This window comes from Centruroides vittatus, unplaced genomic scaffold (genome assembly GCF_030686945.1).
Source record: "Centruroides vittatus isolate TY-2023 unplaced genomic scaffold, ASM3068694v2 contig_634, whole genome shotgun sequence".
Classification (NCBI taxonomy): domain Eukaryota; kingdom Metazoa; phylum Arthropoda; class Arachnida; order Scorpiones; family Buthidae; genus Centruroides; species Centruroides vittatus.
Genome location: NW_027122389.1, coordinates 1,164,400 through 1,191,093, shown reverse-complemented (window position 1 = coordinate 1,191,093; position 26,694 = coordinate 1,164,400). Strand labels below are relative to the sequence as shown.

The following is a 26,694-nucleotide window of genomic DNA, read 5'->3' as shown; positions in this document are numbered from 1 at the left end:
ATCCTGAGTCCAAATATGTAAAACTCTTAGGTATCATTTTTTGACTAATTGTCATACTTTCCCTCTGTTATATATAACAGCCAGGAAAGTGAAAAAATCTGTTACAGCTCAGATACTTGAATGTCTATATTAAAACTGAAAATTTCTATTCTTAAATGTATCTGTATGATTTCAAAAACAAAAAGATATGGGGAGTTGTTAAGTTAGACAAATTACAAAGCCAGAGTTCATTTGTATATCAGTGATTTTTAGTTGTAATTTGAGTTTTTCATACAGTGGCATAGCAGCATTGAAGATATGGAAGATAAATCTTCATTCTGAAAATACTGTAAATATGTACTAATTATTGATCTGATACTCTTATTAATATTACCTGTCCATACTCTGTAATTGGTCAATTTAAAAAATTCTGGCAAGGTTATAATTTACTAGCTTTATAAGTAACTTATCACTTGACTGTGTATTTTAACCAATATATTCTCTTTTAAAAAATTTCACCAAATCTCTAAATTTAAAGATTTTTTTCCATGGCAGCAGGCTCCCTAGATCCACTTTTACCTGCAGAAGCCACCCCCCTAGACCTGATGCAGCTTTCCCACAATCTATAAAAGGGGAAAATTCCTTATTCATTTTTCTTGGCTCTGTATCTTCACCTTCAAAAAAAACCTGATGCTGTATCACTAGTATGAAGATATATATATATATATAGAACACTCATAAATAATATGATGTACTGTATATTTTCTATTACATTAATTTTACGTAAAAAAGACTGTCTTTTAAAAACCAAATCTTGCTAGGTACCTATTAAAACTACCACATCCAGTAAAGATGTCTGTCGTAAAGAAATTAAGATCTGCAAATGGTAATGTTATAGATAATTCAAAAGTGAGAAAAAATTGTCCGGTTAAATGGACGTTAATAAAGCAATGCAATCGATTATTCCAAACATAAAAAATATAATCAAAACTACTGGTATATCCATCTAAAATGTTTTTGGAAATAAGTATATATTTTAATCCTATCTTATAATTGTGTGCTAATGATTTGGCAATGTGATCAGCAAATTCATTACCTAGGACACCTATGTGACCACAGGCAAGAAGCATCAGCTAAATATAATAAGCACATTTATAATAATATAATACATTTTATAATTTCAATGTATTTCAATATTGAATCAATTGTAGGATATAATCCTTTTTATTTTTTTAATTTTTGCTTTTTTAAAACTGATGTTAATTCATTTATGAAGCTTAACTAATATCACATTCTGAAAACATTACAACACAAATTCCATAATCTAACTGGTAACTTAAATATAATCAAAACACATTTAACTGCATTTCATCATCAGAAATCTTGCTTTTAAATTTAAAAAATTTGGCTGTACTATAGATTACCAACCTATGAAATTTCAGGACTTTGAGTATATATTTGAACTCGGGGGACTGAGACGAGTTCAATGGTACCCTACTTTTGGACTGGAGACAAAAAATAAAAGTCATTATAGTTTTTAAGTTATACATTTTTAATGCTATCGTGCAGACGACACCGTAGTTGCTAGTATCGCCATCTTGCGGTAAAGTCTGCAAATCACGATGTCGGACTACGGTCATCTCCCGGAGGGATAGGTAAGTTTGTTGGACAAGCCGTGAAAGTGGCGCATAGTACTAGCCGACACACTCGCTATCGTGCCAGTCGAGGAGCGCGGGGCATGCGAAAAGGATTTAACTCCAACTGCAGACGATCGGTGTGCTCGTGGATCAACAGCTGCCTCTGTTGAAGGTATATATGGCTGACTTGCCAGACTGCCTGTTAATCATGCGATAGGCTTAGCGAAGAGAGTGGCGCAACTCCCGATCGTCGCGCAATTGCTGAAAAAAGTATGATAACTTTTTTATTTTTTCTCTCAGGTCCAAAAGTAGGGTATCGTCGAACTCGTCTTGGTCCCCTCAGTTCAGATATATGCTCAGTCCCGAAATTCCATAGGTGATGATCCATAGCAGTGATTCTCAAAGTGGGGGTCGCAAAAAATATTTGGGGGGGAGTCGCTGAAAAAATGATGCCAGATTAATTTTTTCAAATATTTTATAAATTGACTATGGATTCATGTTTAGAAATAATAGAAATCAAAAATATATAAAATAATTTTTACTTAAATAAATTGCGCATATAAATAATAAAAACAGTATAAATATTTAAATACGAGCCTAAATATAATATTAATAAATTTGTGCGCTATTGGTGCCCCGAGTGCCACTCTCCGCCTAAACTATGATAGAACAATGTTGTCGTTTGGAACGGTGTTCGCTAGCAGCGTTGCGTCTATAGAAATACAGTAGAGCGTCGATTATCCGAAAACCGATCAACCGAATGCGTTTCAGTCGGCAAATTCAAATTTCCGCTAGTGCCGTGGTGCTGCAATATTTGGCTATGTTTTGGGATACTTCGATATTATTTTAGTTGATATGTGTTTTTAGTTGGCAGCACTGGGAGGGTACCATAAAAGGGTCCTCAAGGACGTGCCATAAGACTTTTTTCCCATCGTGAGTGGCAAGTTTTGCTTGTTTTTCCGAGGACTGTGTTGTGCCAAATTGGAACGTTTCGAGACTACATTATTTTTCAAAACATAATGTTTTTGTTTTTACATTTTTCAAAATATTTATTTTGTTTGCAAAAAATAAAGAAATAATTTTTTTTTTTAATTTTATTAATTTAACATTGACAAAAATTCAACGCAAAGCGACACGCAACGGATAGAAATTTCAACACGGAATAGATTAATTAAACAACAGAGATCAACTGCTCCCAAATTTAAATTGACCCACTATCTCCAGGATGTTTTTCTACACATACTCATTCTTCGGGGGTCCTTTGAAATTTTTAAATGCAAAGGGGGCCCCCCCGGGGACGAAAAAGTTTGAGAAACACCGATCTATAGTATCCCCAAAAATTTGTATAAATATAATTCAAATTAAAAAAGGATTCTATTTACCTTTCTGTTCTTCTTTCAGACGAAATTTCTGAAGAATTAAAGTAACTGCAATCTGCAATTCTTCACCAACACATATTTTTTTCCTTTCTTTCTTTGTCATACTTTATACCTGATTCATTAAAATAACAATATTTGTAGAATTAGCCAATATACAGACTTTAAAAGCCAATAGAAGTTTTAATAAATATTTAGAGAATTTCGAATATAACTCAAAGACTAGCCACCCTTTACAGATCTCCCCGTAAAGAGCAGCTAGTCTTCTGTCGCGGGTAACCGCTTCGTACGCGACATCACGGGCGCGAGCATCGGGGTAACGAAGACAAATTAGACCTCCGACGACGTCCGGAGAGTAACCACCTCGTACGGAATTCGGGACAACGGTCGGGAGTTCGACCCCGGCAAAGGAACCGCAACTAACGGTAGACGCACGGCACCGTCGCGGCAGCGGGCTCGTAGGACGCCGTCCAAAGTCGTCCAGATTAATAGTTATTTATATTTTATTTCTCTCCGCCCAATTTTCGTTCCGACGGCACACGTAACTTTTCAAAAAGGTCTTTAAATTTTCCCGTAGCCTTTCGTACTCGGGGCCGGAGACGGCGTTTACCACCAAGCGAGAACGAGAAGAGAGGGTTTAAAGTTTAAACTTTAACTAAAATACGACACGCGGTTTACGGACGAAGTGTACGAAGTCAAAACAAATCTGTAGAAATAATTCATTCAAATAAAAATACGTATCCAGATAAATTAAAGGTATAGAACGAAATTAAATAAATCGGCTTTTTTTAATCTTGTAGAAGTTAATGTACTGCTTTTTTGAAAATTTGGTCTCCCGAACTTTTATGACATACTAATATGGGAATAACAATAAATTTATCATCAAACCACTGTCAATTACAGAAAAAAACAAAACCCAAAGTACTTTGGCTTAAGTTAACAAGAGTCTACCACGAGCATTATAATTGCTATGCCATGTATCAATAAAACCCCGAAGATAAATTAAAAGACGAGGATATATAACTTATACGACATTTAAGAATAAACGTTTTACCGTCTTCCGAGATATATCTTCTACTACATAAAATGTCAATGCGGCCTCACTCGCCGTTTACAAACATATACATAAACATTCTCGCTTATACGGTGCGCCCTCTGACTGTAACAATTGAAAATAAATTTTAGAAGCGAGAGTAGTCTGAAAATAATAAAGTTGAGAGGTTCCAATTAATTATTATGCCTTTTTGTCCTTTTTAACTCTATTTAAAATTTATTTTGTATACTAGTACTTTCTATATATTGACAGGACTTATTATACTGGAAATGATGGATGCAGATATTTTGTCTTACAGATCAAAAATAATGTTCTTTATTTAGTTTACCTGAACTAAAGGTATGTTGTTGACGTCGACCATGTGTATGTTGATTGGGTAAATCAAATTTGCAATCAATAACTTTATTAAACTAATTTTTTTCGCATTTTCTCGTTAAGGCATGAAATATTATTTTGTACCTTTTATGGACAAAATAATATTGGTATTAAAATATTATAATGTACTCAAAATGTACTAAAAATCTAAGTATACTTTCAATTTACTCGAAAAAGCAAAATGTACTAGGAACGGCAACATGGGCGGGCGGTCTGCACGAGTTTTATATTCTCGAGAAAGCGCCGCCTGATTTTCGTATGCAGCTCCAGGTTACAATTATTCAGCCGCCACAGTCGGTATATTTTTGCGCAACGAGTTAAGTAAATATTCGTCGGTTAATTGTGCCTTCTTTTTTTTTATAGTTCTCGTACCTGTCGGATGGGTCTTTTCGTGGCTAGCGATATACGAGGCACAACTTTTTTTTTTAACTCTTTCCGCCCTGTGGGCACCGAGGGCCTCTCTTAGCAAGCCCATTGTGGTGTCGGCCAGGCCCACAATGGGACGGCCGGATGGTGAGGGACGGGGCTCGACGTATCCGGACGGAAAAATTCCTGGGTATTTTTTCACCCGTCCGGATTCGATCTCGAGTCTCCAGAGCGAGCGGTTGGATGGCCGAGCGGTCCAAGGTGGCAGCCTACCTCTCTAGGGGACCCGGGTGCGAATCCCGACGGGTCGAAAAAATTCTCAGGAATTTTTCGGGGGGGTGGTCCGTCCGGATATGTCGGGCCCCGTCCCTCACATATCCGGCCGCTCTATTGTGGGCCTGGCCAAACCCATAATGAGCTTGCTTAAAGCTCAAAGAGGCCCTCTTAGTGCCCACAGGGCAGAAAGAGTTTTAAAAAAAGGAAGTCTCCAGAGCGGTAAGCTACCACTGCGACCGCTCGGCCATCCGGCCGTCAAAGCACGACATATCCTGTCAAAAATGTTCTGCGATTTCTCGTCCGGGTTGCCCGACCATTTGGCCTTACGGTAAATAGTGTCATTCTATAATCGGAGTAGAGCAGCGTTTCTCAACCAGCGTTTCTCAAACACGTATGATAAGAGTTTACACATTAGAATAAATTATTATTGGCATATTTGTTCTCGTATAAAAAGTACATCGACAGTGAAAACTTTCCCTTAAGAATGCGGCGCATGCTAAGCAAGCCCAGAGAATTCGCCCCGAGGATAGGCAAATGGAAGATCGAGCGGGAACGTCTAGAGAAATTTCTGTCCTTAAAAGAATTCGGACGGTCGGCTCGGGCAAACCGAGTTAATATTTACGGCCAACAACTCACTCCCGCCGACAGATGGCGAAGGGGTTATCCCGGTGACCCGATTACCCTATCTCACCAGGCGTCTCTTTTCTCCGGTAAGTTTTTCCATCTGTTGTTAAATACGAATGCGTTCCGCGATCACCGAGCCGTCTGTGGTCGTCATTCGGCTGCGCGCCGTTGCATCTGCGCCGATACTTCCGACAAGCGTCCGGAGAATCGTTCGTCCTAACAAAACAAACTTGTAACGTCTATCACACATTACGAATTTGGATAAGATAAACGAATGGCGGCACTCCCGCGACGTTATCCGTTCATTTTATCCAGAAAACACAAGAAATAATGCCCGATGAACTGTAAATAATAAATTTATTTTACGAGAAATGATGGCGTGCTCCCTCTGGGCAATTTTTGCTTTGTTACGACTTGCAGTTATAAAATTTACCATTACATTTAAATTGTATACGTTATAATTATTACGTTTTATTTCGAAAAAGACGAAATTGATTTGCAGAAGCACATCGAATCGGGAAGTTTTCAAATCGTTATCTTTTCGATCGTGACTGATTATCGCCGTGCTACCATTACCATTTGATCTCGACACAATGTTTAAAATTACTTATAATGCACAAAAAGAAAACCTTTTTAACGTCCCGGTGCGAAAAGATTTAAACAAAATGAACGTTTTCGACCGTAGACTCCTCTTTGTCGGACGACCGTTATTTACGTGTGTTGCTTCGTCCTTCTCGGGGATTGTGCGAGAAGTTGTTTTACTTAAAACGTTTTAAGGTAATCGTCCTCTTTGTTCGCCGGCGCGTAATTCCGTCTCGGTGGGTGATAGATTTCCTTCCGGTGGTGTACGATTAAGGTTACCGTAACCGTCCGAGACGAGATGTGGACGCATTGGCGTTAAGAGTACTCGGATGCCGAGGCAAAATAAAAGGAATTTATTCGTATTTTTTGATCTAGTAAATGTGGACGTATAGAGCTTCCGTTTACGCTTTCCTTCGAAGCACGAAATGCGATTTTATGTACGAGAAAACTATTTTACTGCTTGGACGAGAAGTGCTGCCAAATTAAAAAAACGCCGTTACCGGCGTGCACGCGTTCTCCCGGCTGTGGAGTCGTTGGGTTTGCTCGTACGGTGTTGCCGCGTGGCCGACGAATGCGATAATAATCGTCAAATATTTAGCACTTGTCGGATTTAAATCTAAACGATTACGATTTAACCGTCGACTGTGCCGTCGGTCGAAAAGTATGGACGTTTTCTTTATTTTAATTCTTCAATCCGTAGCATACTTAGAAAAAAGTATGTTACGGATACGGACGGAGCCTCGAGAGTACGGACCGCCCGTACTAATTACCGTGGCAACGCCATCGCCAATTTACACTCGGGAGTTAAACGGTTCGCCGGTACGAAATTAGCAAAGCGGCTGGAGCTAAAAAACGTCATATCCGATGCACCGGACACTCCTAGAATGTTTGTGTTTGCAAAAACCCACAAGCAGGGGTACAAACTAAGATCTGTGGTTGATAAAGCCAGTGCGCCTGCTATTAAACTAGAGAAGGCCACGCGCAGGATGCTGTCTCCTCTCCTGGAAGGATACCAATACATCCTCACCTCTCCTGTGGATGTTATCTCCAAGATTAAAGAGTTACCTGTGCCACCTAAGTACGTCACCGTCTTAGACTTTAGAACGCTATACCCGTCGATTAAACTCCCACCTGTATTCTGCGCAATCGGGGATACCCTATTTAGCATCGTAAATGATAACGCATTGCACCAACACATCCTTGAAATGGTGCATTTGCTTTGCCACAACTCCTCCTTCCGGTTCAACGGAATAACATATGAGCAACAAAAAGGGTCCCAATGGGCAGCCCCATTGCAGGGGACCTGTGTGAATTAGTAGTGAGGAAACTGGAATCGGAATTCATCCCAAAATATCTCCCTAACCTCCTATTATATAAGAGGTATATTCATGATAGTCTGATCCTGTGGAAAGAGGAACCGAACACGTCTGACCTTGTGGATGATATCAATAGCAACCCGTATGGCTTAACGATAGAAATAAACCAGGCACACCCTACGGAGGCTCACTTCCCGGACATCGACATTAAGATCGAACGTACCACCATCCACGCAGCAGTTTACCGCAAACCGAGCGATGATTGTTTATACATACCGGCAGGATCGCGTGACCCTTCGCAATACAAAGTCGCCGCGTTCAAAGCCTCGATTAGGAGAGCACACACGCACTCCTCTTCCCAACGTGCTCTCCGGTCCGAAATGAAATGCATAGAAGCCATAGCCAAACGGCACGGTTACCACGGGCTTATTAAGAAACCGAGCAACAATATGCAGCAGCAGGAAGCGGATCGTAACCTACTTCCCGACATTACTCCAAGTAACAACATCCCTATTACGTATAACCCGGTTCTCGAGTCCTTGTACAAGGAGATCACCAAGAAAAAGAATATCCGTATTATTTTTAGAAGACAAGCGACAATTTTTGAAATGTTAAGAAACGGAAAAGATGCAGCAGACAAAAACAATTATAAATTATTACTTGATATACTGATTTTTTGTCAATTATTTTGACTCAAATTTATGTTCTGAAAATATTTATGTAACAATACTATATATGTTGAATTAATTATTCATTTTAAATACTTTTTATATTATGAAATATTAAATGTTCTGTTTATTTTATTTTTACAGAATAATCCTTAAGACAATGAGTTGCAAGAGATTCCTTTCTTTCGTCACCGTAGAACCTGCACTGTTCCTTTATATGCTTGCTATATTTTTAGAAACTAGTGTACTGCAAGATTTGATTTCGACAAAGATATGTATGAACCAAACTAATTTTAGTGAGACGTTATGTCGAGGTCTAGAAAATAATACGTTTTATAAAAATTTGACTAAAAACAAAATTTACGAAGAAGAAAGAACAACGTGGATAACTTACAACAATGCTATACTTTATGGTTTAAATTTAGTTGTTGCGAGTTACATGGGATCCTGGAGTGATAAATTTAGTAGAAAATTAGTAATGTTAATTCCACCAATTAATTCAATTCTTGCGTGTATAAATTTTATAATAATTTCTAATTATTTATATTCGAGAATGGAACTTATTTTTATTAGTAGTATTTTATCCGGTTTATCGGGTGGAACCGTTGCTTTTATAGGTTCTTGTTTTGGTTACCTCTCAAATATCACAATCAAAGAAACGAGAAATAAAAGAATAGCCTTTACCGAAGCCATGCTTATTATTGGTGGCACGGTGGGATTTTATATAGGTGGTGGAATGTTGAAACATACAAATTATGTTGATATATTTATACTTGAACTCTGCATCCATTGTCTTTCTGTGATATATATAATATTTTTTATTAAAGAATTAAAACACGACGACAAAATACAAAGCGGAAATTTGTGCACAAAATTTTTTTCTGTTAAACATATTATAGAAATGTTCTCTATGATATTCCGACAAAGAGAAGACAATAAGCGTTGTTATATAGTATTGTCTCTGATTGCTACAATTTTAGTATATTATGGTCTAACAGGTTAGTATTAGGATTAATTATGTTTTTATTTTAATCAAAAGATTATCATTATTTTAGTCATTTTTAATTCAGAGTTGCCAACCTTCACAAAAAGAAAGTCCTGTAAGATTTGGAGAAAAATGCTGATTTCAAAAAATAAATGCCAGCCATAATTAATACATATGTTCGATACAATATTGCACAACTCACAATATACAAAATTAATTATTTTTCACTTCTGCATGTTGACCAGGATGATGTCACTATGTTTCACCTATTAGCTATTTGTGTTGAAACCATGATCTGTAGATAACCATATGGTTATGCCACTCCTTTGTTTGCCTAATATCAGTAAGATGCCATGTATTGCCACTAGTAGCACTCCGATTCCATGTCGCCCAATTGTTGTAATATATATTACAACAATTGAAAAGGTTTTTTTTTTGCCATTTTCTCAAAGTAATTTAACTAAGGTGAATGCATATTACTACAGTAAGTACAATATTTCAATCTAAAAGTACAAACAATGTAAATTCATATTTTATTTTAGTTGAAATTGAGAATAATGCCCAGCTGTTTTGCACCTGGTTGTAAGTCAAGCTACACTGTATAAAAAAGGTGATGAAAAACCCGAAAAAAAAAGCATTTTTTAAGTCAGATTGGTCAAGTAAATCTGCAGAATCATCACAATTTGATCTAAAGTTAACAACAAAGTCAAGTACTGTACTGTACATGCAACTTTCATTTTGATCTTAGGTTTTTGAAAAACATTTAAGCACATAATAGAATGTAACGTTGAGATTTCTCGTGGGAAGTGGGATTTAACACCCGATTCTACTCTCACTATATTGTATAATGTCTTTTTACTTATGTAACAAGTTACCTATTAAAAAATCTTCATTACGAAAACAAACATGCAATCAAATCTGAACCATTATAACACAACCCAGTTAAATTACCACATATTGATACAACAGGTAAATTTTCCCATGACATTTACGAAGTTGATTAATTCCTTTTAATTTTTTTAGTAATTGAATCATCACATGGAAGCACATCTCAAATGCAATTACAGTAGAGCGTCGATAAGTGGAACGTCGGTAAGTGGAATGGCCGGAAAGTGGAACGATTTTCAGTCGGACTGTGTCGTGCCGAATCGAATGTTTTTGATACTAAATTTACTTCTAAAGTATAATTTTCATGTTTTTTATATTCTTTAATATATTTATTTTGTTTGTACAAAATGCAGAAATAATTTTTAACGATACGATAGCCTCGATGATTATTATAAAAATTTTCGTTAGGCTTAAAATCGACGAAAATTCAACACGAAGCGACACGCAACGGAGAAAAATTCAACAGGAAGCGATACGCAACGGAGAAAAATTTGAACATCAGACAGGTTAATGTATTTTTTCGTACAAAGTCGGAAACTGGAACAAATCATTAACTGGAAGGACCCCAGTCCCCAATTGGTTCCACTTATCGACACTCTACTGTAGATTTTTGTTTGAGCACATGCAAGAGCAGTTCATCAGGAAATTCTTATGCTACTACCTCTACATTTAGCCTATCGAGAAGTATATTACTTTAGCATAAAACATAAAAATACCAAAAAGTAATTCCTAAAAAAGAGTGCTCCTGTTGTTCTAATATGAGCTGGTACTCTTTAGAGTAATAGGAAAGACTTGAACTGTTGTAGGCCTGAAGAAAGGTAGCCTGATGTGACATTGCCAAATTGTGAACCCAAGTCAGGATGGAAGAGAGATGGAGATTCATGTGTTAGTGTGACAGATAATGACACAGACTCAATGGTTACAAAATATTCATCCCGATTTATTGATATTATTGATTATTATTTCCTGGTTTTCCCAAATTTTATCAGTTCTACAAGCATCAGAGTCAAGCATGAACTTCCTGGTTCTGATACATATTCTATTCTCATCCAAGACTTACCTTGTTTATTTTATATTATCACAACAGGTTTCGTTTAATGAATTTCTTTCTGTAATAACCATTTTTAAGCTCATTTAATGAGGGATTTGGAACCTGTGTGGAGACTCTGAAAGATTTGCCATCTAATATGCATCACCAATAAGTTTTTTGAAAGATTTAATCAGCCATCACTCTGTCTCTGATTACTAGATATGAAACCAACACTAGTCTCCAGCTTGTTTCATTTATTCTTGATTGAAAATAATATTACATCTGCCCTTTTGAATCAACATACCTTTGGAGTTATTTTAAAATAAATACCTTTATTTTGTTTTGTTCTTAATTTATTTAAAAATTATTATTAATTTTTGCTGCTTGGTTTGTTCTTAACACCTATATCAATGGAGCATGCCATTGACTGCATAATAATAATTTTTTAACAAGCATGATTTTTAATCATATTTTTAATTTATTTAATTTAAAGTATATGCTTTCCACCTCAAATTAGTACCGAGTGTCTTGCTCCTGTACATCATACTTTTCCTTTAACAATAGCGTCGTGCCAGTCATCTGTTAACTGCTTTCGGGGGGGAAGTTTTGAACTGAAATAACATGACTTGCATTGAAAGTTCATAAATACAGTTCATAAAATGTAGTTAATTGGGGCTCCTGTCCCTAAGTTTTCCACATCTGGTCTCAGATTTTATTTACTTTGTTCTCAAGATTAAGGAAAGACACGAATGGAAAGAATAGAGATGGACAACAGTGAGAATTTATAGGTTACAATTTTTTCAAATTGCAGCCCAATAATTTTTTGTTCTGACATTTATTCTATTGTTTCTCATTTTATTCTATAAAAGAAAATAGTAAGAAATAATCATAGAAATAATTCATAAAGTCTTGTAGTTAATAATTCTTTTTGTTGTTCTGGAAAAATAGATACAATACTTTATTAATAAGTATGATTGGAGGAAAATGGGCTAAATATGATCAAATGCCATCTACTAGCAGAAAGTGACATATTACCAATTTTACAATAGTGACATGACCATGGTTATTTATAGATTATGGTTCAAATTACAGAAGCTACTTGCTGACAAAATAACCACTTGAGGGTGCACATTTTTTGCACAAGATTTAGGTGGTGTTTTATGATACTGGTGCAAAAGATATGTTGATAATGCAGATGCATTAAATCAGTGCCTTTTTAAACTAATGTAAGGCAAATTTATCATTTTGTAAAATTTGACCACTAATTTTTGAAAATTTTTGACATGGAAATAATGCAATGCTGCTGGCAAAGTACAAAACCACTGTTAGCTTTCATTAAATGCTGATGGTTGACAACTTTGTGAATGCTATTGCAAATAAGAATAGATTTAGTAATTCTAAGTGTTATTTTATTAAAAATATTTTAATTTTCTTTTTTAGTTCAAATTGCTTTGTTATATTTATTTGTGACAAGTGAGCCATTGCAATGGAATCAAGAATTATATAGTTATTTTTCTGGAGAAAATTTTGCTATTAGTGGAACTGCACTGCTTATTGGTTTGCCAGCAGCTTACCATTTTTGTAAAATTAAAGATACCACTGCAGGAATAATGGGTATTTCATCTAGAATGATTGGTTTAATATTTCTTGGATTATCATATACCAAAGTAATGATGTTTATAAGTAAGTTTTTATTTATATTATAATAACTGAGTTCATATCTGTAAAATCAAATATCTAAAGATTACTTCAATCAATAACTCTTCTGCACTTTAATCATCAAAATTAGTTTAAATGATTGAAGTACAGCCAAAATATAGAGCAAAGTAATCTGGCTTTTAGATATTTAATATGCTTTAATTACATAATGAACAATTTAAATTCCTAAAACTCACAATTTCATTATAGAGTAACATTGTTGAAAATATGCTTTTTTGAAGTGATATAAATTTTACACAGTATTATTTTAAGTTGCCAAAGTAGGGAATAGTTAATAATAATGTTTATATTTCAGTAACACTCCAAAACTGGAATCATATACACACAGACAACCAAACCAATACCAGCAACTATGTAATTAATAAATAAAGAAAATATTTACTGACTTTTTCATCTATTTAAACTTGCATCCTCTAAGTAAAACAGACACTGATGCTGAACCTTATATGTATTTTACTTATAGAGGTTTATGATTTTTAAAGTTGCATCCTGGGTTCTGTAAATATTTCAATTATAAAGTAGTTTATTTTTTGATTTGAGCTTTTCATTTGTACTGAAGAGGGATACAACAATACTGGTATTCATGATATATATATAAATGGAAATATAAGGATGGTTTACTAAGGTTTGTCCATTGTCCATTGTGTGAAACTATATGACTGTTAAAAATCAGAATAAGAAGACACTTTGGATCAGCATTTAACTGACATTTAAAAACTCCTATAAAACTTTAATTGTTTTTTAAACAAATAAATCGAATACTATGGAATTATAACAATTGTAATAATGGAAATGATGTTTACAACCTGTGTGTTCTAAGCAATCAGCCAACACTTTATTTGGAAGAATGATGTCACATTCCTCTCTCAGTCATTTGTCATTAATCCAAAAATCAAGTTAATAGCTGTTTCTCTGTGTGATAATGACATTTCTACCTATCAAACAGGTATCATTTATTCCAACACGATAGAAACATTTCTAGGAATCTTTGTGTGGCTGAGCATTTCTTTTGCTGAAACATGATTGTTTGCAACTCTGCCATGAAAGGCAACACAAGATATGCATTTCCTGAATGTACCAGTGCTGTAAATATTTCTCACACTACTGCTAGTCAGCACACCTAGTGTGCTGGGGGCAGTGTGCTGTTCAACAATAAAGACAGGATTGAAACGTTAAGCAATGTCTTCCATATTCTTACATGATGGTTTTCAAATCCAAACAAAATCAGAATTTAACACTAGAGATGATACCAGGTTGTTCAATAAGTTTTGTTGTTCAATAAGAAAAACACAATTTTATGGTTCGAAATACATTTTATTATTCAATATAATCTCCCTGAACTTCAATACGCTTGTTTCAGTGATCTTCTAATTTATGGATTCCATTCCTGAAGTGAGAATCCAGAAGACTTGAAATATGCTTCCACGGCTGCCATTACCTCTTTGTTTGATGAAAATCGTTTCCCACACACCAATTTTTTGAGGTGTAAGAACAACCAGAAGTCAGAGGGAGCTAAATCTGGCAAATAGGGTTATTTGCCAGATTTAGCTCCCTCTGACTTCTGGATGTTGCAACAATTTGTACTTTAATTCACTGATTTTCACAATGGTTTTTTGAGCTGTGTGAGAGGGTGCGTTGTCTTGATGAAAAATGATTTTTTTTTTCTTCTGTAAACCAGATCTTTTCTCACAAATTTTTACATTCAGCTGGTTTAAAAGGTTACAATAATAATCCGAGTTTAATGTTTTACTAGTTTGGAGGTAATTCACGAACAAAATTCCCTTTTGCATCCCAAAAAACTAATGCTAACACCTTCTTGGCTGATTTCTGCACCCTAACTCGCTTCAGAGCCAAAGTACCAGGCTCACACCACTCCTTAGCCTCTTGTTTTGATTTCGGATCATGGTGGTAGACCCAAGTCTCATCCGTAGTGATGAAACAACGCACAAAAACCTTTTTATTGTTTCTAAAACGCTCCAAATGTTGCCAAGAAAGTTGCATTTGAATGTGTTTTTGTTCGATTGTTAGTGACTGAGGCACCCATTGTGCACACAGCTTTCTGTAACCCAAAACTTCAGCCAAAATATTGCTCACACTTGAGCAATATTTTGGCTGAAGTACTAATGAGATTCCTAGGGTTTCTACTAAATCTCTCTTGGTTAATCAACGATCTTCCAAAACCATATGCTGTATTTTTGCTACAATTTCTGGTGTTGATGCACTTTTTGGACATCCTTCACATGGATCATCTTCAAGACTTGTATGACCACGTTTAAATTCAGCAACCCATCTTTCTACCATTCTAATTGAAGGTGAAGAGCCCTTATACACTTTTAACAATCGTTCATGAATTGTTTTGGTGCTACACCTTCCAAAAATAAGAATTTTATCACTGCACGATATTCAATTTTTTTCATTGTAAAAAAATACAGTGACACATCAACTTTGAACAGCTGTAAATATACGAATGAGTTGACAGATCTAACTGAAACTTCACACGTGTTCATAAAAAAGTAGGACCATTTTTAAAGCCGCGGACCTACTAGCACCATCTCTTATTGAATGACAAAACTTATTGAACAACCTAGTACATTGCCAATCCATACCGGTCCATGTTTCTCTATTACGGCACCACTGAAAACAAAGCCATTATTGTTTGGGTGCTAATGGCAGGCTGCATAGTAGTCATCATACATAAAAGTTTGCCTCTGCCTTTTTCCTGCCAATGACACAGGAAGAGACAGGGTTCAGTAGCAGGGCTTTCATATATGTCTGAAAGATGAACAATGACATTTGTAGTTGTGAGCACAACCAGCTGTAACGCTTCTCACCATCTTTCCTTGTGGCCTGTCTGAGACATCCAGAACCAGTATGCATGTCCTCACATACCCACTACCCCAATATTTGCTCACAGTCAAGTCAGAGCCATCCAGTAATGAACAGTTTTTTCAAAACAGTTATCCTGCTTTCCTTGCCCAATGATACAGTTTTAGTTTATCAGCTCTGCAAGTTGTTTTAAATCTTGATCTGATCATTTTAATGTATTGATTAAATAATAGATAAAGAAATGTATCTGTTATTTAATCAGAATATTAACAAAATAATTTATAATAATTAACACAAAAAACTAAAAGGTAAAAAGCAGTATAATAATAGATAAATTTTATTCATTAATAGATTTCAAATATAATCATCTTGACCTTTTCCCAATTATATGGTGTTGGCACTTCAAGTCTTTCTCTTTCATTCTTACCTGTCCAAAGTAACTTATGCAGAGACACCTCAATTTTTACTTTATTAAAAGATTTTAATAAAGTAAAAATTACATTACAGATATTAGTCGTATCTTCACTGCTTGCCATGTCCAATCACCAGGAACAACTATTTTCCATAGTGCAGAGGCATAGCCTCTAAAGAAAGGTTGTCTCTGCAATGGAAAATAGTTGTTCCTGGTGATTGGACATGGCAAGCAGTGAAGATACGACTAGTATCTGTAATGTAATTTTTACTTTATTAAACTGTAATTTTGCCAGCCCTTTTTACAAAGGTATTAAAAGACTTTAAAATCAGTTTATGGTTGTTTTAACATTCACCTTGGATGAAAAGTCAGGAAAGTGAAAAGGATAACTACAAATTTTTATTGAAGTTTTATCAAAATTTATATATTTTTAATATAATTTTAAGTATTTCAATACCCAACTTTGGTAAATACAAGAGGAATAATTTTTCTTAATTTTTTAAATAGATTTTATATTCGGCCTTGCCAACTGCTCTCTTAGTTTATATTTTGGCTTCTTTATACTTCCTATAATCATCCATTTCTCCTGTTTTTTGCCATTTCTTGAACAGTTTTCTTTTCCTTAGTAATTGTCTGCATTTCCTCATCCCACCATCAAGATTCTTTCCCAATACATTAGTCTCATCAACCATCTTTCTTCCCACCATCACAATACTTTCAGTCATCTTTTTCCATACAGTATTTCCATCCAATTCTAAATCCTAACAGTCCAACTGGAACAGTCTCTCCTTTTTTCACCCTTCAATTTTCACTATCTTATCTTCAGAGAATCAACCTGTCCTCTGGCCTCTTCCTGTATTTTAATCTTCAAATCCATTATAAGCATCTTGTGTTGAGTGCTCAGGCTCTCTCCTGGTATCATTTTGTAATATTTACACATCTTAAGATCCTCCCTTTTGATTAAAACATAGTCAATCTGTGACATTTTCCCACCACTCTTATAAGTCACCAGATGCCCCATTCTCTTTACGTAAAAGGTATTTACTATGGCCAAAAGCCATTGCTATCTCAAGAGTTTAGATTCCTTCCTCGAGTAGCCTTGTCTCATAACCATTTCTTTTTCTCCCAACGTGCCCATTTAGGTCTTCATTAATTATTAACTTCTTGCATTCCTTTTCTTCTCCTAATCCTGCTTGAGGAGCATATACACTGAGAAAGTTCCAAGCTATCTTTCCAAGGATCACCTTGATCATCATAATTCTGTCATTTATAATTTATATATATATTTATACTTCAAATATAATATCTAAATATATTCATTTTTTTTAGGTCCTTTGTTTTTCATCTTCTCTGATTATTCAGTTCCAGCTCTTCGCTCAATATTATCTAAATTAGTTAATGCAAACGAGACAGGTAAGAGTTATTTACAGTTTTTGATGAATATTATGGTTTTATTAATTGATTAATTAAATAAAATAAGAAATTAATAATGAATTTAAATAATGTAGTATATATAAATCAAAATGAAAGTTGGATATGAAGCATTTTCTTCACTTTAATGAAAGTTTGTTGTCATGCAGATTTCTACTTATACTTTTTTGCAAAAAAAGTTGTCATTAACCAGATGAATTACTATTTTCGTTAAAATAAATAGCTCTTTTCCAGGAATCTTAAAATTTTAATTGATTCAATGTTTTTGAATAATAAATCTTATCATTTTCAGAATCAACAAAACCTTATATGCTAATAAGAAATGAAAACAGAATATAGAACTTTTTTCATTAGAAAAGAATGAGCAAGCTCTTTGAAGAACATTGAAAATCAGTAATTCATAGTGAGAACCAGGTACATGAAAAATATAAAGTGGATTTTTAGAAAACATCATAACCATAAAATAGTTGAGATCGATGAAAACATGAAATGCCCAAAAAGTGTTTGATCTGTTCTCAAAGAAACATAAATACATACCATAAATAAAGAGAAACAGAAATTTAGTTACAGCATGTGCAGAGCTAGATAGCATACAGAACAGATTACTGGTAGCGTGATAAGTGTCCAAATTGGAGGTGGCAAGAAATTTTAAAACGATGGTTGTAACAAAGATGTTTTCAAGTACTGTGAGTTTTGATGACAAATTTCATGTCTTAATTAAGAAGGTTAAACACTGCAAAGGCAGCAACCCACACATTGTTAGATATTTAAAGTTAAAATTTTTACCATCGGGAAAGATGAAGCCACTGAAGAACTACTAAAACATGTAACAGAAATACAGTATAATCCCTAGAATCAATTAAGGATCCAATCTCCGCATTAGCCATTAATTTGAGGTTAAAAACAATTAAGAAACACACCAAACCTCCTATCTGTTTTAGCTTATAGGATACTGATGAAGTAGCTTATATTAGATTATTTCATTTCTGAAAGACACACAAAGAGAATTTACCAATTAAACACAATGTTGAAAAATAAGGAAGCCTCATCTTTTTCTGTGCAGGTTGGTAAACTGCATACTTAAACATGAAAAGCTTTCTGCATTTCTATGTTGCCACACACCTAGAAGATCAATTGTTCCCAGATTATTTGGCATGGGTAAAGAAGACCCATAAACAAGACTGATCCTATAGATCTGTAATAGAGAAGACATTTACTCCCATAATGTGCTTGTAATCTACTCTACATAAGGTACTATCAACTATGATCATTAAATCTTCCCACTCTATCAATAATACTTTGAAAGCCATTCAATTCCTATGCAGCTTGGAATCTAATGAGGAATAGGTTGTCATGGCTTGTGATTATGTCAGCATGTTTTCCTTCATTAAAATCAAAGTGATCCAATCTCTTACCAGAAACTTTATTTGTCAACAACAAAAACTAAGTGCTTCTGCATATAGAATAATTTCTGATTACCTACATTTCTTTTTATATAATTCTTATTTCTCTTGAAACAGCAACTTCTATATACAGGCATCAGGAGTCCTATGGATTCTCCAGTTTCTGATCTTGCAGAAATAGTAATCTAGTGAGTGGAGTAATTCATTATCAAAAAGTACCAGATCATGTAAAAGTTTTTTCACTATCTAGACAACTTGTTTGTCATCTTGTATTCTATTATGCATTTGGATTCCTTCTTAAAGGATAACAATAGTAATAGCATTGGAATTAAACTAAACTTGGAGATATCTAAAGTCCCTGTAAATTACTTGAACATCACATTTTTACTTTCCTGGCTGTTATATATAACAGAGGGAAAGTATGACAATCAGTCAAAAAATGATCTCCCTCAGACCTTTACATTTTTGAACTGTGGACCTCTTGAAACATTAAGAAATGCAAAACTTCAGGGGTTTTATCTGTATGTATGGATGTTAGTGTGTGGGAGAATGATTTCATCATTCTCCCACACACTAACATCCATACATACAGATTGAATCTTTGAATCTTAATAACTCTTCAGCTTTTTCTGAAATGCTACTTGATATCTTGAGAAATTATAAACTTTTCTTTGATAATTATTGAATTTGTCTATCTTTTTTTCTGTTTTCATCAAAAATTTAGCAATGGTGAGAAAATGGTCTGATGCATCATAATTTAATATTGATCATAATCTGCACATAAATCCAGAAATAATTCAGAGCAAATAGTAAGATCATTTGTAAAGTTTCCATTATGCTCTACACAAGTAAATTCAGCAGACCATTGAGTATGTTTATTTTTAAACTTAATTTATAATTATGTTTATCCTTTGAAATTTGAGTATTTAAAATTAGGTTATTAGGACCATTAGACCAAGAATCTTTCATTTCAGCAATATGAGAATTAAAATCCCCCAAAAGAAGAATTAATGGGGTAATATGTTGCCAGAGTACAAGTGATTTAAAAACTTCTTTTAGTATGTCTGTCCTATTTGGTAGAATATAGGCAACAGCTACAATCATTAATCAGACCTCAGAGTCACTCACTTTTTTTACTTGTACTGAATTTTTTGAAGTATCCTCACTTTTCTCACCTTTCAGGTCATTTTCTCACTTTTTTGGTCATTTCCACATGCTTAATTAAGCTGTGGGACCAATGAAAAATAATTTTAAAGCCAAACGATCTGCCGAATTATTGAACTATCCAACTAGAATTTTCTGGAAGAAAATACTCGGCCCCAAGCGGGACTCAAAACCGCAACTTCCACTTAGTGTTGTTAGTTTGTAGGAAACAAAAATTCCTTTCGTGTATGTAAAATTCTTTCGTGCACTTAAAAAAATGCCTCTCGTTACGAATTCAGAAGCCAATATTGAGTAAAGTTATGTACTCGCGCCATATTATCATTATTAGCTAAAATCTAGTTCTTTAGAGTTGCATTTCTATCTAAGTGGATTAAAAATAAGTATTTTAAACATCCCTATGTTTTTGGCTGTTTTCTAAGAAAACCCCTTTGTAGGAGAAAACACACTATTTTGAAGGATTAATCTCTCAAGCTGACAACACTGCTTCTGCTTCTAAATTTAAATTATATTATAATTATTAAAATTAACACGATATAGTGGCGTAACCTCCTACCTCTAGACAAATTATTTCATTTCTGACTATTTAATTATTCTTGTTGTAGCCCAATCATTTGGTTTTAATTAACAATCGGGTTATGGAGTTGTCATTTACAAGAATATTTTTTAAAATTTTATTTATCTTCAAATAATTTCTTAAACATGAGTTAAATAGAATAAAGTTATTTTAATGATTTCATAGCCTATTGTTAATATTTAATCACATCTATATATTCCTAAATGTATGTTTAAATTAACTACAAGTATAATTATTCCATGTAGTAAGTATTTTCATAAAATGTGTGATTATTTGTGAAATATCCATTTTTTAATTTCTTCTCTTATGTTGATTATAAGTGTGCATTAATTGAGACTAAAAAAGCAAACAAAAATGTAAATTCATATTTACACATCAAATCTTTTAATTTATTTGGTAAATTTTAAGTGCTGTAAAAACTAAAACGTGATTGCTTGCGAGAAAAATTTTCACATGTTTCCCAAAAATTAACAGCATTGAAAGGATGTTGGTTTTTATTCATCTGCAGGAAAAAGTTCCTTGTTATTTATGAAATCATTAATAAAACATTATTTTACTTAAACTATTTGAAATCTGTTTATTTCAGATTTATTAATTTATTTTGAAATCAATATTTACACATCTCGAAGCATTAAAAAATAAACAGTTTCTTATCGTGATAGATGTTCCGGTGTAGCCAAGTTAGTGAAATCGGCACTGACCCTCTCTCGTGGCAATGCCGATGTCAAACGCGGATTTTCGGTTTCGCGCCGGTCACTTCCTCCCGATAGAGTATCAATGTCGGAAAGAGTGCTTAAACCAGAAGAAAGTGAAATACGTGTGACAGGCCAAGTTTTGTTAAAAGCAGCAAATAAAAATGGAGGCCATTAACAGCAAGAACGTGAAAGAAGTACGGGCAGCACATGTAATGCTTGTTAGTGTTAAAAGTGTTCAAAAGCAAGAGGAACCAAAAAAGAAAGAAACTGAAAACATCTTGAATAATCAGAATGAAAGAACATCATTTTTCATTACTGATTATTTACAGATGCCAAAGACTTTTTAAGTATGCATGGTTACTGTTTAAGTTATTTTTTATTTTTGTTTTTTAAACTTTAATGTTGTGAGGGGGCGCTTTTTTTCGCGCGTTTTTTATGTGAGTCGTCTGTCGTTGTCGCCATGTTGTTTTGTGTATCGGATTCAAGAGGGATCCAAATTGTATTGCTTGAGTCATTTGAGAGAGTTTAAATCAATAAAGATCGTTTTATTGAGCAATTATTGTGATTTCGTATACAGTGCATTTTCGTCGTGAACAGTTACAGTAGCTCCTTGATATATCGTGCTTGTCGGGAGACAAAGAAAAAGCACGATATAACAGAGTACAAAAATATTCTGGGCTTATACTAAACAGATTATACATGCTATTCAATCTCTATCCTCTATTCTTTCATCAGCAAGTGTTTTTGATATAAAATAACCAAGAATAAAGTTCAGTATTGAAAAACTAAACCTATGTCATATTAATTGATATTTACATAAACGTCGATACCACCAATACCCATTTAGCATTGTTTCTTTAACAATGACATTTAAAGACAAGTACTACGATATAAAAACAAAATATCGGTTACAATTTTATTATACAGTACTATATTTCACAATAAATCGCTTATTAAAAATTCATGTAATTTATGTTTTTCAATAAAAATTATAAATGCTGTAATTAAAAATTTTAAAAAATAAATATGGAACATATGATAGAACATCAAAACTTACAAAATTACAAAGAGTAAACATTCTCTAAAAAGCAAAATAAAGTTACTACTGTATAAAAACTTTCCATTCAGAATTAAAGAAAAACATCAATACAAAAACTTCCTTCATATTGTTAAGTTCTGAGAGAAAATGTGCCAGCAGCTTTGGCAGTCACGACACACCCTCGTTCATTACAATTATTTAACTAACAAAACCAAAAACAATTTACGTCAAAACATAAAAGGAATATACTTCAGACTATATCAGACTATATTAGTAGCATGATTGCACCATATGTCTACTAGTATAAAACTAATCAAAAGTCTAATTTTTTGCTAAGTAACTTAAATTTTCTGATTTATAATGTGTTATAATTTGAGCTCTTGTAATATTGGTATTAGTTATATTACCGAGAGGTATACTTTTCATCAAAGATATACATTTACTTAGATTTTCTCAAATTTTCAGATGGCTTTCTTCAATTCTATCTAGATCTACAAGTTTTTCAGATCTACAAGATTTTTGCATAATATATTATAAGGTACTAATATAAGAATTCAGTATTATGTTCATTTGAAATATATTTTAAATAGAAAATGTTTATAATTCACCAAAAAAAGTATTAAAAATAAATGTGTTTACCATGTAATATATTTATTATACAGTAGAGTCCCACAAACTTGACTTAGTGTGGACTGAGGAGGTGACAAGTTACCAAAAATGATCAGTTCTGCAGCATAGCAATGATGCTAGTATAAATAGCAGAATTTTTGTAAAGGTATAATATGTGCAATTCATATACCTATTATTTGTATACTAATAGTGACTATTTCTATTTGTAGTTAAATTTTAATTAAAAAATATGGACTACTTGATGGCTACTTTCAAGTTAGAGATATTTGTATCGGGGCGTTTTGCAGTGGTACCTCGGAAAAATGGTTACATTCTTAACACGTGTGTGACCGTAGAGCCAGTATCTCTTCGATACCGCATCACGATGACACCACTGTATCCTTAGACCAATACAGAGATTGTAAATTCGCGCGAGCGGTTACGTATGGGTTAGACCCGGAATGGAATGAACGGAGAGAATGGCAGAAGAAATGCACTGGGAGAAATTTTTATAAATAAATAATACCCATTTATTTAGACGTAATTATTGGTTAGATACAGGTTATTTAGTTACATTCCTTGCTATACAGATTTACTGGTTTTCTAGACGACTATTATAAGTATACATAATTTAGATAAGAACGCGATCGTCATCAACTTTACAAAAGGATGAGAGAAAGAGCTTACAATTAGCTGCCAGTTAGATACCTTAAGATAATACAGTCGAACGTATTAACAGCAGGAAAGTCTCCAATTATCTTCAGAGTAGTATAAGTTGTTCGGGAAGGAGGTCGAAACCTCGACGACGATCGGTTCGGCAGAAATCGAGTCGACGAGGGTGGACGGCGGCGGTAGATATCCAACAGAGCACAGACACACGTCATGTGATAACTTCCACCGTCTTACTCATCGTACACCCTTTTTATATGGAGAGGTGTTTTGCAGGCCCTTCCTTGATTTCGTCAGAGGAGACGATCTTCTTGGACCAATAAAGTGATTGGTGACATCGTCGTGACAGAAATTTTACTCATCTTAACAAGGAACTCAACTCGTGGGAATCGAATTTAAACCTATCTTATCAGAAAGTTTTATCAGTTGATTTCCCATTAAACTAACCCTTTTTGGTTTGCTTTGTTCCGTTTTTGTATAAAATGTAGTTAAATATTTTAATTAAAATTATATAAAGATGTTAAAGTCCACAATATAAAGATCCCGATCTTCACATGTGGAATTGATGCTATTATCATATGTCACCAATAAAGAATAATAACTTTATTTGAAAATTAGATTCTGCATATTTCTATTTTTTGGACACGACAAGTTTTACAGAATGTCAAGTTATCAAAAGTCAAGTTTTTGGAATTCTACCATACGAGTATTCATAAGCTTATCTCATCAGAAGTTATCTGTTGAATAGCAGTTTGATTTAAATTTACTGTATAAATTATAATTAATTTTATTAATATTTCTTGTTTACTGCTACTCATTCTTTTCCTTCATTGTTTCAATATTATAATAATTTTTACAAAATCTTCTTATTTGATTATTTATGTTATGTTATTATTTATTGACCAAATAAGTGAAATCATTTATAATTTCAGGAAAATTATTTGCATTTATGGCTTCTCTTCAGAATATTTCATTTTTAACTGGAACAGTTTTCAATGCTATTTATCTTCATACTCCAAATTACTTTTGTTTTGAATTGGTTGCAGGATTTCAAGCAATAGCATTATGCATATTGATGTAAGTATTTTCAATTTTTAATTCTTTTAATATAGCAAACTGTGGATAAATTTAAAATAAAGAATCATTGATATACAGATGGATATGTGGTAAGTTGTAATCAATGTGTCATCATTACAAATATTAATTGAAACAAATCAAAGTCCAAAATGTCAAAGAGAATGGTCCTTGCATCAGAGTTCATAAAATATTAAACACTATTAATCTATAAATGACAGTACTGAGCTTTCTGACGGAAAAAACAAAATTTATAATAATTAACTTCAAAGACACCTAAATTCGGTAAACATAATTTAATAACTGAACTAATGTTTTTGACTTTGTTTAAAGATCATCATCTTCGGGTTCTTAGGATAGAACAGAAAACAACTTTAAAGATACAAGTGATTGAATGATTTAAAACCTTTAATCAGCACCAATTCCATAGCTAAACTTGAAGTTTAGCTTGCTATATCAGTTTGACAAGTCTTTTTATACATTGTTAATTTGCATATTGAGCATGCTTACAAGTGAACAAAATGTTTCCTAACTAGTGTTTTTACTATTATCTGGTTACAAAATATAGTACAGTATTATTTACTATTTTAATCATTTTTAAATCTTAAATTAGTGGGATACAGTTCTATTCATTATGGAAATGAAATGAAGTATTAGTTAGAAATTGTTAAAATAGCAGTTTGAGAATTAACATAACTTAACTAAACCCCAAACTAGAAATAACTGAAACAAAATGGAAAGTAAACAACCTAAATAACTAAATATAAAAAATAAAGTCTCTCTTGCTACTACCCCATGAAAACCATTATATTTATTTTAAATTAATATGAATTCATATAAAGAAATACAGAATATATTTCATAAAGCTGTCAGCTAAAATATTTATTCCTTAAGTTCTGTCTATTTAAAAATAAATTATATCTCAAAAGCTGAGATTTGTGAGATATAATGGTTTTAAAATCATAAAAATATACAATCCAAATAATAATAATAATTGTTATTGTGTAAGGGTAGGCTACTATTTAAATCACTATTTAAATCATATAATTAAAAAGTCATACTGAATAGAAAATGATTTGTGGTATATTGAAAATTTTAACAATTTTCTGATTCTCTGAAAAAATAACTGTATTACTAATTGGATACAAATAAATGATTAAAAGAATTTGGTGTTAAAATTAAGCATATTACTAGTTGTCAATAATTAAATTTAAGTTTTGAACTTATATTTTAATTAAATTTAACTTAAATTTAATTTAATTATTTATATTTAACACTTTTACTGCCATCATTAAAAGAAAAAGATGCACTAAATATGTCAATTTATTTTTTTTAATAAAGTAACCTATGTCACTGCTACAGACAGAATAAAAATATAAACTTTTTCATTTCAAGCAATATTTATGAATTGTGAGGGGCTAGCCGGGGATAGAGAGTTGGGAAAATACTCTTTATCACTTATTCGGCAGTTAGTCTGAAAGATGTTTTCTTCTAATTAGAGATATCTGTGACGTCCGAGCGACAACGTTCGTATTAAATCGTAGGAGGGTTATTTCGAGTGGAGCGTTACGTGAGTGGTAAATCTTCCGAACTCGATTAATGAGACCGTGTTAAAACAATAACAAAAATTTAATAAAACTAAACTAATGATTGAATACAAGTAAATACAAATGATATACAGCTTATGGGAATTACTAACGATATATTCGAGACTTATCTCTCGAAAAGATCAAACTATCTAAACTTAATCTTAATTAACCAATTATGCAAGAAATTAAATATCGAGAGAGAGAGAGAGAGAGAGAGTTGCATCAATCTAACATTATACTACCTTCATAGCATGAAGCTGTTCTTGTCTTCGCTTCCTTTCGGAGATTGTATGGAGTAGTTTTACTTACGGCCAGTTCTGTCTTCAAAGTGCGA

General features: G+C 33.4%; 2 protein-coding genes across 2 annotated transcripts in view; one reads left to right on the top strand and one right to left on the bottom strand.

Moving 5' to 3' along the window:
* LOC136979739 (3'-5' RNA helicase YTHDC2-like) overlaps positions 1 to 4,162 on the bottom strand; it is a gene marked incomplete at its 3' end in the record, with an annotated part of 73,591 nt that extends 69,429 nt beyond the window's left edge. Inside the window, exons 1-2 of the mRNA XM_067275760.1 lie at positions 4,047 to 4,162; positions 2,999 to 3,107 (exon numbers count right to left, since the gene is read on the bottom strand). Coding sequence (XP_067131861.1) covers positions 2,999 to 3,098 — 100 coding nt within the window. The remainder of the gene's footprint in view (positions 1 to 2,998; positions 3,108 to 4,046) is intronic.
* A 4,115-nt stretch (positions 4,163 to 8,277) lies between these two features.
* The window catches only part of LOC136979767 (proton-coupled folate transporter-like), a 29,690-nt gene continuing 11,273 nt past the window's right edge, over positions 8,278 to 26,694 (top strand). The window contains exons 1-4 of the mRNA XM_067275799.1: positions 8,278 to 9,251; positions 12,597 to 12,839; positions 17,443 to 17,526; positions 24,630 to 24,774. Coding sequence (XP_067131900.1) covers positions 8,372 to 9,251; positions 12,597 to 12,839; positions 17,443 to 17,526; positions 24,630 to 24,774 — 1,352 coding nt within the window. The 5' untranslated portion in view covers positions 8,278 to 8,371. The remainder of the gene's footprint in view (positions 9,252 to 12,596; positions 12,840 to 17,442; positions 17,527 to 24,629; positions 24,775 to 26,694) is intronic.